Raw genomic sequence first — 11699 nt, 5'->3', positions numbered from 1 at the left:
GTATCAACATTTCCATGAAGGACTTTGACACTAGCTAGTCCCTAACCACTTGTCCATCAGGACCTGAAGCCAGTTTCTTAGGAATGCAGACATTTCCACCAACGACTGTAGAGTTTCCACCTCATTTCTCAGGGCAGTGATCCAACTCTGAAAAGCCACTTCCCAGGGAGTCAGAAGGGTCTTCAAGGGGCCACTCCCAGGACCCTCACTCAGCCCAGATGGGCCATGGACCCGTCTATGGGGAAAGGTCATGCAGAGGACAAGACCCCTTGCAGTCAGGAGTGAAGGTCACTGGGGTCTGGGATGGACCCACCCGACCCAAACACTGCTTCTCTTCCAGTTCTGGCAGAACCATTGCTGCTATTGCCTCATCTAAGCTTTTCCAAGAAGGTGAGACCTTTCTCCTCTGAAAATATTTTATTGATAAATTAACTCTGAAAGCGCTTACCTCCCACCCTACTGCTGCAGAGTCTCCTAGATGGGCCGTGGACCCTTCTATGGGGAAGGATCGTGTGGAGCACAGGGAGTCTCACGCAGGGGTGAGATTTCCCGGCGTGGCAGAGGTGGGTGTGGGGACTGAGGCCAGTCCTGAGGTCGGCTGAGGACAGCCCCTCTCACTCAGCACCAGAGTGGGAAGTGGTGGTCTGGAGTGGAGCACCTTGGAGCTTTATTGCTGGTGAATGCCAAGGAAAAGTGGGACCCCTGCCAGCCTAGAATTGCAGCTGAGGGCATCAGTGCCCAGGGCTCCAGAGAAGGTGGCACTAGTTCCCAATCAACAGAACCTGGCTGCTGACTCACCCATCCAGGAGTCCCTGGATGGGAAAGGAAGCGGGGAGAGGTATCTGAGCCAGGCGGGATTGGGGAAGGGTTACAGTGTGCAGGTCTCGGGCAAAACAGGAGCCAGAAGGGGGCGTATTGTCGGGGCGGCGAGGCGCCCACATCTTCACAGGTCTATGGTGTCGCTGCCCATGCTCAGCTCGTCAATCTGTCGGCAGGCGTCCAGGAATTGCTCCTGCAGCAAGGCCTCTTCGGCCTGCAGCTCAGGAGGCGGCTCTGGGGAGTCGCGGGAGGGTGGAGACAGGGCCTGGTAGGATCCTGAGGCCGGGAGGTTAGGGCTGCTTCCTGAGGGCCGCGGGGGACTGAGGACGCAGACCAGCGGACAGCGAGGGGGCCTGTCCGGGCTGGAGCACAGCAGCATGGACGAGCTGTCCCGTGACAGTCCGCACAGCGAGCCGGATGAGGCGCTGCTGCCCGCGGGCCAGGCCCCGGAAGAGGGGAGCTCGGGGGCCGCGGGGGAACCAGGGGCCTCCCCAGACCTCCCAGTGGGCCCGGCCCCGGTCTGCGCCCCCAGCGAGGCGGTGCGGTAGAGGCCGAGCCCCTGCAGGGCTTCCCCGAAGGCCGGGCCCTGGAAGAGGCCGGGCTTCAGCAGGGCTTCGCTGCAGAGGGCCTCCTCGATGCTGCGCCGCAGGTTGATGGGGGAGGGCGGGCGGAAGTCCACAGTGTAATCGCTGCAGGGGGAGGAAACCGGGGAAGGGGCCGGGTTGGCGGCCGCGCCTTCGAAGCCACGGCAGCCTCCTCCCTGGAGAAGGAGGTCGGGACCCGGCCCTGCCAGGGCGCATAGCTGCAGCAGCTCCACGTCACCACGCGCGATAGCGCTCCCCAGGGGCTTCTTGTCGGGGGGCCCGGCGACCCAGCCTCCGGGCAGCAGAGGGGCGGCGTGGCCGGGGGACAAGCGGAAGAGCTTGGCCCAGCAGCGCGGCGGCACGCGGGGGCTGCAGAGCGCCGGGTAGAGGCCCAGCAGCGCCAACGGAAGCGCGACGCCCACCTCGCCCAGGCGCAGGCCGAGCTGGAAGGCCCACCAGGGCCAGGGCCCCTCCAGGCCAGGTTGGCCGCCGTAGCCCAGCGCGTGCAGCACCTCGTAGCCCTGCAGGGCTCCGCTCAGCAGCCCGAAGGTGCCCGCCACTGGGGCCGTGCGCGCCGCGCGCCGCCAGGACTCGAGCGGGCCGAAGGGGCTGCGCGCCTGCGGGAAAGGAGTGGCGCCCTTGAAGCCGGACACTCCCAGGGGCGCTCCGGCCCGCCGACGACGACCCCCCAAGCAGGACAGCGCCAGCAGGAGCCCGGAAAGGAGGGCGGCGAGGAAGGCGTGCAGCCCGCGGGAGGCGAGCCGCAGGGCCCGTAGCGGGCGATGGACGGCGCTCCCGAGGGCGGCGGCGGCAGCCAGCCCCAGCCCCAGGAGCAGCAGCGCGGCCAGGGCGGCTGGACAGCGCGGCGGGCGCGGCCGGGCCAGAAGCAGGCAGGCCAGGCCCAGGCCGGCGGCCAGGCAGGGCAGCGGGAGGTCCTGCAGCAGCAGCCAGGCCAGCGCCGGCAACCGGTCGCGGTGCCCGTAGGCGTCGTAGAAGAGCGGGAAGGCCCGGGTGGTCCCGGCGGAGAGCAGGAGCAGGTCCAGCAGCGCCAGGCAGGGGGCGCCGGGCGGACAGCGCCAGGGCAAGAGGGCCAGAGCCAGCAGCGCCAGCAGGGCCACGAGGCCGAAGAGCGCGCCTACCCCGTACACATGGGCCTCCCAGGCCAAACCCCAGCGAGCCTTGGCCTCTGTCCAGTCGGCCTCCAGGGTCAGGAAGAAGAGGGGCAGTGGGGCCGCAGGAGGCTGCGCTTCGCGTTCAGGCAGTTCTCTGATACTGCAGGACCCTGGCCCACATTCTGGCTGCACCGAAAGGTTCCCAAGGCTGGCGGGAGAGGGGTCATCCAGGCCAGAGGTGGAGGTGGTGGAGTCTGTGGGCAAAGAACGTTTGTGTGAGGCATTCCGTGCAGCCCTCCCTTGCCCACCCTACAGCCAGTAGCCTGTATGCCAATCGGAGAGTCCTCATAGCTTCCAGGAAGGACTTGTCTTAAATTTGAGACTCAGTGACCTTGCCGCCCCTCACCCTCCCCTCCCACATCAAACTCCTCCGGCTGCAGTTTCAGCCCTCATGCCCTCCCCCCACCCCATCTACCCCCAGCTCCCTGCTTTGTTCATTACCCTGTGATTCCACTGAAAAGGGTTTTTCTTAAGAAGTCACAGAATTTTACAAGTGGAAGGAGCTGTAGAAGCCCCCTCTAGTTCAATCCTCCAGCCAGGAAGGAGGCTGCGTGAGAACAAGGATCGCTTTGCTCACATCTGAATACCCATGCCTAAAACAGTGCCTGGCACAGAGTGGGCACTGAGCAGATATTCGCTGAAGAAATGAATCCTCTTCTTTGCCAGATGAAGATATTGAGGCTCTGCTGAGAGGCCAAGTAACTTGTCCAAGGTTACATATTGGCAGAGCTGCAACTAGAATCCAGATCTGAGCACCAGTTTGAGCCCCTCTCCTTGATTTCAGAGGCGCTTCGTAATACTAGTTTGCTTATCTCTTGTTCTGCACCCCTGACTCCCAACTCCCACCTTGGTGCTAGAAGAAGCTTGCCCTGCCTTTTTTCAGCTGCTCCCCTTTCTCCCTGTCTCATCAGGAAAAGCCACCCCGCACTGCCCCCCCCACACACACACAGCAGGGGGAGTGATATGACTCTCCCATCCCCAGCACCCTGAGAAAACACAGCCTTCCCTATTCACTGGCCTTCCTGCCTGCTACACCTCCAACCTCGGCCTACCCATGGCTATGGTCCCCATCCTAACTCAACTACAAAGCCATTGGTCTGAGGCTCTTACAATGCCCCTTTGGTTCTCACCCCCTTTTACAGAAGGTGACATTGAGATGGACTCCCCTGGGTCTCAAGACTACCCTTGAACTCTGAGGAAGGAACATTTGGGGGGATCATAGCTTAGCGAGTGAGCCCCTCAGGTGCTCTGGGGTTTGCTAACTTAGGCTCCCAGCCCCATCCTGTGCTCTAACATCTTCCCCACATCCCTTGAGGAAAGGAAAGTCAAGTAAGAGAGTGTGAGGACTAAGATCCCTAATTCTACTCTCCTGGAGCTAGAGAGGGGTGAAAAAGAGTTAGACCCAAGGATTTTCCATGGCCAGGCAGCAAGGGAAGATGCTTCCCGCTGGACCTCCCTCCCCCACCTAGCAGGCTTAGCAGAACTGCAGCTGCAGGGAAGGATGGAGGGAGAAAGATGGTGGAGAAGGATGGGAGGAGCCATATGGCGATGGGGAAATGCATGGGAGACAGATGTAGAATGAGGCGGGGAGGATCTCCTGACAAGCAGACTCTTGCCCCAACTGCCTGGCCATACCCAGCCATGCCTCAGCAGGACAAAACAGGAAGACTCGAGGCACACCCCCATCCCTACCCCAGGCAGTGCCAGCTTGTGCTGGGGACATGGAAAACAGAGCAATCCTAAGAACAAGGAAAACGAGTGAGCCGGCCAGAAAGCAGCCCTGGAGAGAGGGGAGGGGAAGGTAGAATTGGGCAACTGGGAGGGCAGAGAGGGAGCTGCCAAAAAATTACATATATACAGCTGGCTGCCTACTGCCAATGGCAGCATGTTCCCTGGTTCCTGTCCCATCATATGCCTCAAGTCTAAAATGGGGAAGAGCACCTACTGCACAGGGCTGTTATGAGGATACACGGCCAGTGTGTGCAAAGCTCTTTGGAGAGACTGGTGCATCATAAGCATTTGATATACAACTGTTGTTGGTCTGATCATTATGGGCTACTGTTTATCACCCGTCAGTCATCGGTGTGTGTCTGTGTGAGTGTGACCATTTCTGGCCTCAAACTAAGTCTCGATTTAACTAACAAAAGGCTGTCTTCCCTTAGAAAGTCAACAATTAGTCAAATGAGTGAACATCAACGCATTGTCTCTCTGTGAACCCTGTTTAAAGAACACCATTTGGATGGACTGACCATCCCCAAACACCTACTGAAGACACAGCCGTGAGTTAAATGAGGAATCATTCAGCTGGGAACTGACGGCATTCGGTGGGGGGACAGGGTCAGTCTAACACCAGTGGGATCAAATAAACAAACATTCTCCCTCACCCCTCATTTATTGGTCCCCTCAGATACCCTTGCCCAAACCACTTCTGCAAAGTGGACGAGTCTCCTTGGTCTTTCCGGTCTTGGTGGGCTCTGCAGAGAGGCAAGGAGACCCCAGCCAGGAGCCCACAGCCTGCGCCAACCTGTTGCCCCTCATGCCTCCTCCTCGCTCACTGTACAGACAAGTGCAGCTCTCAGAGAGCTGCCCCACCTCACCCTCTTCCAGCTCCACTTCTCACTCGATGGCCACAGAAGACCCCATCTTTCACCTCTGGCCCAAAGCATTATGGCAATTAGAGCAACTTGCAACATTCCTAAGAAGCCAGAAAAAGAATGAAAACCAGGAAGTAGAGTACAGGCCCAGCTCAAGTGTCAGAGGAGAGAGCTCTGACCTAGGAGCACTGCTCCCAGGGGGCAGGGCAGGCCAGGTATGGGTGGGGACAGGTGAAGAAGGCCCAGCCTCTGTCTTTGACGGGTCCGCTTGACCTCATCCTCTGTCTCCCCATTTGAGGCTTCCACAGAAGGAGCCCTCGGTTTCCCCCAGAAGGCAGTGACTTCCTAGGATCCCTCTCCTGTGCAGGCCTCCCTTACAAGGTGGTCCCACTCTGGCCCTGTGACTCCTCTTGACCTCAGGGGCAAGAGAGGAGATGCGATGTCAATGTGAGTAACTGGTGCAGCCAGAGCAGACTGGGGAGGAGTTGCGAAGAGGGCCCGGCTCAATTTATGGAAAAGTCCACTAGTGCCCACATCAAAGGGCTGGGGAATCACTCTCTACTCTGGATGCCTGAAGCTGCAGCCCGATCAGTGGCCTGGCCCCATCCCTCCCCCCAGCCCCACCTCCAGGATCACAGAGGATTGGTACTCCTTGTAAGGGTGACATTCGAAATATTTAACCACTGTTTCAGGGAATCAGAACAGCTGCCAGCCAGGTGGTCAGGGAGGGGAGTGGCGCTCAGGAGGCTAAGGAGAGTGGGTAGTTATCAACTGGTATGGAAGTCTTTTACTATGTTAACGACCTGCACAACTGTTCAGCCCTTACTGGCTGAATGCAAGCTCTGTCCGAGGTGAAGCAGACCTAATGCAAGAGAAGAGAAGCCCTAGGCCCAAAGGTTAACTGTACCGAGGTTAGAAAGTTCCTAGAGAAGACACAGAGAGACTCCCTTTAGCCCCTAACTGCTTGCCACTACTCCCCACAGAAGGTGCTGGCAGGAACAAGGCTCTTTGGCCTTCTCTCCAGGAGGCCTGCAGCCCTCCGGGGTTTATCCAAGAGGAACAGCCAGGAAGAGGCTGGGTTCCTGCAGCCGTAGAGAGGAGGGGGAAGGAGGGCGGGGCCCCCAGCCGCTGGGCTGCCTCTGATATTGTCCAGACTCATTAAACCTGCCTGGCCAGCGCTGTCACCAAGGCTGGCAGACCGCCACCCAGCATCCTTCCCCTGAGGCCACAGAGCCTGCCCCCAACTCCACAGCAGATCCTGCCACTGCTGCACACTGGGCTCAATGGGGAGGAGACGGCAGGCTCCCCACCCACACGCCCAGGAGTGCTGAGTCCGCTCGGGAGGAAACGACAGGCAGGTGCTGCGTTAAGTCTGGAGCTGGAAGAAGCTCGGGCGGGGACCAGCGATTTCCACTGCTGCACCAGTTCCTAGTGTGGAGTGGCTGAGAGGATTCCCAGCCACAGTTAACCCTTTGCATGTCCCCCTTGGCCTCACCTACCAGAACGTCTCCCCAAGCAGCATGCCCTCTGCCTTTTGTGGTATGTGTTGTCCCACCACATTTAGGGGCCACGGTTGCCGTGTCTGAGAGGTAGATCTGGAATGTACTTGGGACACACCGGGGAAAGAAGCAAGTTAACAGACACTATTTAATGAGCTAATACTTTGTGCCCGTTACATTATGTGGAAGCTTTACAATAACAAAATAGGCACTATTATTAAACTCCAGATATAGGAGAAAATTTAGGCTCAGAGAAGTTAAATAGCCTGTCCAAGGTCACCAGCCAGTTAGGAAGGGGATTGGGATTCAAGTCTCAAAGCGAAGTCTCAGGATTCCAGAGCCCCTGGTCTTTCCTCTGCACCACCAGCTTGTCTATGTGCGTGTTCTGAAATGCTCCCTTGAACAAGGATGGCATCTGTCTGTGTAAGGTCTTCTCTTTAACGTCTTCCCAATGAGGGGCCCAACTCTGCCTATATCTGACAGCATGTCATGTCAGATCAGACGGCAAAGGAGAGAGCCCCAAGGTCGGAGTGGGAGGGTAGGGAGGCAGGCCAGGCAGACTGGAGTAGAGGGTGGGGTTAGTGCTGAGGCTGTGGAAATCATGAAGGAGTTCCTGTGTCCGTTTGCCCCTGATACATTTGTCTACATCCTGCTCTGCCTGTGATTGTAAAACTCCCAGAGGACCATTACTTAACTCTGTGTGGGACCATCCTCAGCAACACTTGTTCTCAGACCATTAATATATATCTCCACAGTGGTGATGAAGAGAATGGTGATGACAGTGAAATACAAGGATCCCAGACTGCCGATGAGTGGCTAGCATGTAGTAAGTGCTCAATAAATAATTGTCAGGCTTCCCTGGTGGCACAGTGGTTGAGAGTCCACCTGCCGATGCAGGGGACACGGGTTCGTGCCCCGGTCCAGGAGGATCCCACATGCCACGGAGCGGCTGCGCCCATGAGCCATGGCTGCTGAGCCTGCGCGTTGGGAGCCTGTGCTCCGTGACGGGAGGGGCCACAGCAGTGAGAGGCCCGCGTACCGCAAAAAAAAAAAAAAATTGTCAAGTTTCAATGAATTGGATACTTACCTAGTGATGCTGTTGCAATCAAGGCAGAGCTTAGGGAAGCAGCTGGGTCCAGTGGCCTTGGACTTGGGAGCTTTGTCTCCTGGGGGGATGGGGGCGGGGACAGAGTGGTGCCAAAGAGTCCTGCAAAGGGAGCACATAGGGCTAGACTGCCATCCTACCAGCCAGCGTTGGCCTCTGGAGCTTTGGAGAAAATCCTGTCCTTTCTCAGAGCCTGACCTATGGGAGCCGCTGTCCCAGGGATTGTAGCCACATGTGTACCAGAAGCTAAGCTACAAGGACCAAACCAGACTTAGTATGGCAAAGAGGGCATTTCCCCATAGAGCAGTGGCTGGTATCCCAGGCCCTGGGAGAAGGAATGCGAGCTGCCCTTGAGTCAAGGGAAAAAGGAGGTGCTGGCATTTAGGGGTGTTCCATAAATGCTTGTTGCGGTAAAGTAGACACTCACCTGGAGAACCCGAAATTCCAGAGGCAGAGCTTGGGGATGGAACTGGGTCCGGGGGGCTCAGGCCTGATAAGTTCCGGAGTGGGGACACAGTAGTGCCAAAGAACCCTGCAAAAGGAGCCCAGGCTGAAGCTTCCTCCTACCTGCCAGATTGCCCAGCAGGGGCGCTCCTTGGGTTGGGGTGGGTACTCACCAAAGGGTCCCAGGCGCCCAGCAATCTCTGCCAGGCTGGCCCGCAGGCTGGGCAGCAGGGGCAGTGTTCGATGTCCAAGCGTTGGGGCTACGCCTGCTCTCAGCGCCATGTCAAACTTCAGCTCCAGCTCACTCTGGTGGAGTCTGGGAGCACTGGATGGAGGTGCTGTAGCTGTCAGAGCAGTATCCCAGGTCATGGTGCCCATCCTGGGCTGGTAGGGAGCAGTGGGCCGGTCAGTGGGCCCAGCGAGGAGGGATGTGGACTCCAGAGGCCAGGAGGAGGCCCAGGGAGTAGAGCTGCCTTCAGCAGAGCTCCGCTCTGGGGGGGAGTTCCCGAGAGAGCCCACCAGGAGTTCCCAAAGGGGGCCAGTCCTCAGCCCACCGGCCACCTCTTCCTCTGGCTCCCGGCTCGGCCCAGGAGAAAGTGCCCGGGTCTCCGTGACAGAGCTCCCCCAAGCAGCAGCAGGTCTCCGAAGGTGGAATTTGAAGTTAAGCCCCAGGTTGAGAGACAGCACAGAGGCCTCACTCTGAGGTGGCGGGGCCAAAGTGGTGACATGGGCACCTGGGACAGAGGAGGCAGCCTGGGCACCCACAGGGACAGCAAGCAGGACCCAGTAGAACAGCCCCAGCCCCAGACAGCCATACCCCGCCATGGCCCCTCCTGGCCTCAGGCGGCCTGGGTAGGCAGGGGACTCAGGTCTTCAGCACCTCTGAGCACGAAGGTCCTGGAGAGAGGAGAGGTGCTATGAGCTCTGGCTGCCTGGGATCTGATGCCCCAGAGAGACTTCTGATCCCAGAGAAGCAGGTGGTGGGGACAGGACACAAAGGCTTCCGCCCAAGGAGAGTTGCCAGCTTCTTCCTGAACATTCAGGCCCCAGCACAAATCTCTTCCCTGCAGTTTCCCTTCTCTCCCAGCCAAGGTTCCTTCTCCCTAAGCCCCTGCCTCCCTCACCTGCTCAGTCTGGGGACGGGTCTGACTGCATCCAGCTGCCCTCATCCTTGACTGACAGCAGAGCGAGTGAGTGGACGTGGCTCCCAGACTCAGATCCCTTCTGAGTCTTCTCTTCTCTCTTTCCTCCCTCAAATATCTGTTGAGGCCTACTATGTGCTGAGCACCCTTCTGGTAAGACAACTGTGAACAAGCTAGCCCTCACAGGTGAGCCTCAACACAGTCCCACCCCAGCTCCGGCCCCCTCTAAGATGTTTGTCCGCTCACTCAGACCCTGGGAGCACTGGTCCCCGGAGGGATGCAGCACAGGGCGAGTGATCTGGCAGAGATGGAGAAGGCAGCTCTGGCCAGGGAAGCAGGGTGCCCTGGTCTGGCAGAAGCTCTGTCCCTTCAGCCTTTTCCCTCTTTCCTGCGGCTTGGCCGGCTCCCTATCCCTTAACCCTAGAAGTACTGGGGGGAGGGTCAGCTTGGCCATCTCTGGCTTCCGGGAGGGGGGGAAGATGGCTAGGCAGGCAAACTGGACAAGGGGCTGCTGCAGTAGACTCCTAACTCCCCGGCCCCCAGGCGCCTACATCTGGTAGGGGAAGGGGAGGGTGAGCCAGGGACGGAGGTGCACCCAGCACCCTTACATCACACACACGGCCACACCTAGCACCCATGACACACTCACCTACTCACCCTTCACACACCCCTGCACGTAAGTGCGCACACACGCGCGCACACACACACACACACTTGGTCCTGCCGAGCCCCCTCCCTCCTACACGGGTTCAGACCCAAGCTCAGTGAGCTCGCAGCCTGCTCTGTGTCACAGGCACACACACACACCCCTACCTCACAGACACACACAGTATATACCGACACAGAGGCATACACACCCCTACACACACATTCGCACGCTCCTTACAGACACACAGCACACACCGTCATCCCCCGACATGCACATTCCTACACACCCACCCACCCGCCCCTACAGGCAGGCGCGCGCGCGCACGCGCACACACCTCCCTCTCCCGCTGCCCTGACGGCAGACGTGCTCCTCTTGCTCTCTCCCGCAGGCGGGTCTCCTCCGACAAGTCCCCCGAGAAGGGGCGGTCGCGGCGGCCCAGGCGCCCCGCTGGGCGATGCTCCACCGACTCTGGTCGGTTCTCTCTGCGCCCGACTCCCCCTTGGCTCGTCCCGGCCACCGCGGCTTCGCCGACGCGCTGCCCCGGGTCTGGCGCGGCCCGTCCCCGGCCCGCAGCGCTGGCCCCAGGCAGGCGGCCCGGCCCGGCTCAGGCTCCGCGCTCCCTCCCACTGCGCCGCCTCCAGGCTGCGAGCCTCGCTCCCCGGCAGAGCCGCGCGCCGGGCTCCGCGGCAGCCGCGCTCTGACCGCCCGCCTTCCCCGCCTCCTGCGCTCCCGCCCCTCGCGCCCGCCCTCTCCCCTCCTCCTCCCCCGGACCGCGGCTCGCGGTCCGCCCCCAACCTGGGCGGCAGGCGGGCGGGCGCGCACCGCAGGGCTGAGCCGCCGCCGCCTCTGTGCCCGCGTCCCCACGCGCGCTCATTCACCCGACGCTGCCGCCCAGCCGCGGCAGGCGCGGGCACCGCGTTCTCAGCCCGGCGCCGCAGCCGCACTCTCCCAGGGCGGCCCATCACACACATCCACTCGTACGCCCTCCCCAGGAAACACCGCGGGTCAGAGCACCACGCGCACGCTCGTGTGCACACACACGCGCGCGCACACACGGCAGCCTGCCCAGGATGGCACCCCCGACAAGAAGAACCACTATGTTTATTAAGCCGTGAGTGGAAGGTGTAATAAGCACGTCTGCACCCCTTATTTCATTAGTCCTCAGCACAACCCTGTGGGTGTCCCCATTTCACAGACAGGTAAATTAAGGCCCGGGGTGGGTGGGGAAACTCACGAACTTGCCCAAGATTACAAAGCTGGGCAACATGAACCCAGTCCCTCTGCAGTTTTCTCCATCACCTGGTGGCTTTCAACATTTGGAAGTGCCTCCAACACTTCACAGGTGAACCACCAAGTGTCAATTTGTGTGTAACATTTCTTTTTGCTAAAACTGATCTCTCAAAAATACTGAAGAGTTTCAGAAATGTCTCTCACCTTGTGAGAGGTGGCTTACAACTTGTTTCCAATAAGGGGCAAGAGGAGAACAATGAAGTCAAAGAGTGTGCAGTCCAGGAATATAAGAGCACGCAGGCCAGTGTTGAAGATAACTAAAGAGCAGGGCTGTCACTGTGGATATTTCATGGACCCTATCATGCTGTCACAGTGACTGATTTAAGTAGTACTGGCTCGTTTGTGCTGACTTGAATCTCTAAATCCCTCCCAAGGGCTTCCCTGGTGGCACAGTGGTTACG

The 11699-nt window shown here is 59.3% G+C and overlaps 1 protein-coding gene across 3 annotated transcripts; it reads right to left on the bottom strand.

Moving 5' to 3' along the window:
- Nucleotides 1-446: 446 nt before the first annotated feature.
- PRRT4 (proline rich transmembrane protein 4) lies at nucleotides 447-10655 on the bottom strand. 3 transcript variants are annotated; one of them, XM_030853707.2, is made up of 6 exons: nucleotides 10343-10655; nucleotides 8391-9114; nucleotides 8201-8305; nucleotides 7756-7875; nucleotides 2543-2769; nucleotides 982-1508 (listed from the first exon to the last, which is right to left on the bottom strand). In XM_030853707.2, the coding sequence occupies exons 2-6, from the start codon at nucleotides 9040-9042 to the stop codon at nucleotides 1110-1112; spliced, it is 1503 nt and encodes a 500-aa protein (XP_030709567.1). In that variant the 5' UTR covers nucleotides 9043-9114; nucleotides 10343-10655; the 3' UTR covers nucleotides 982-1109. The 3 variants fall into 3 exon arrangements, with proteins under 3 accessions (XP_030709563.1, XP_060160969.1, XP_030709567.1); XM_030853703.2 differs by having other exon boundaries at nucleotides 447-2769; XM_060304986.1 differs by lacking the exon at nucleotides 10343-10655 and adding an exon at nucleotides 9342-9381 and having other exon boundaries at nucleotides 447-2769.
- Nucleotides 10656-11699: the final 1044 nt, after the last annotated feature.

Source organism: Globicephala melas, chromosome 9 (genome assembly GCF_963455315.2).
Source record: "Globicephala melas chromosome 9, mGloMel1.2, whole genome shotgun sequence".
In the NCBI taxonomy this organism is placed as follows: domain Eukaryota; kingdom Metazoa; phylum Chordata; class Mammalia; order Artiodactyla; family Delphinidae; genus Globicephala; species Globicephala melas.
Note: the sequence above shows the minus strand (reverse complement) of the source record. Positions and strands in the feature narration are given on the sequence as shown.

Excerpts from the sequence above, each read along its gene's own strand:
- PRRT4 (XM_030853703.2), bottom strand. The coding sequence starts at position 9,042 with ATGGCGGGGTATGGCTGTCTGGGGCTGGGGCTGTTCTACTGGGTCCTG. Across the intron at positions 7,876-8,200 it reads TGGAATTTCGGGTTCTCCAG|GACTCTTTGGCACCACTCTG; the intron begins GTGAGTGTCTAC and ends CTCCCTTTGCAG. Across the intron at positions 2,770-7,755 it reads GATTGCAACAGCATCACTAG|ACTCCACCACCTCCACCTCT; the intron begins GTAAGTATCCAA and ends CTTTGCCCACAG.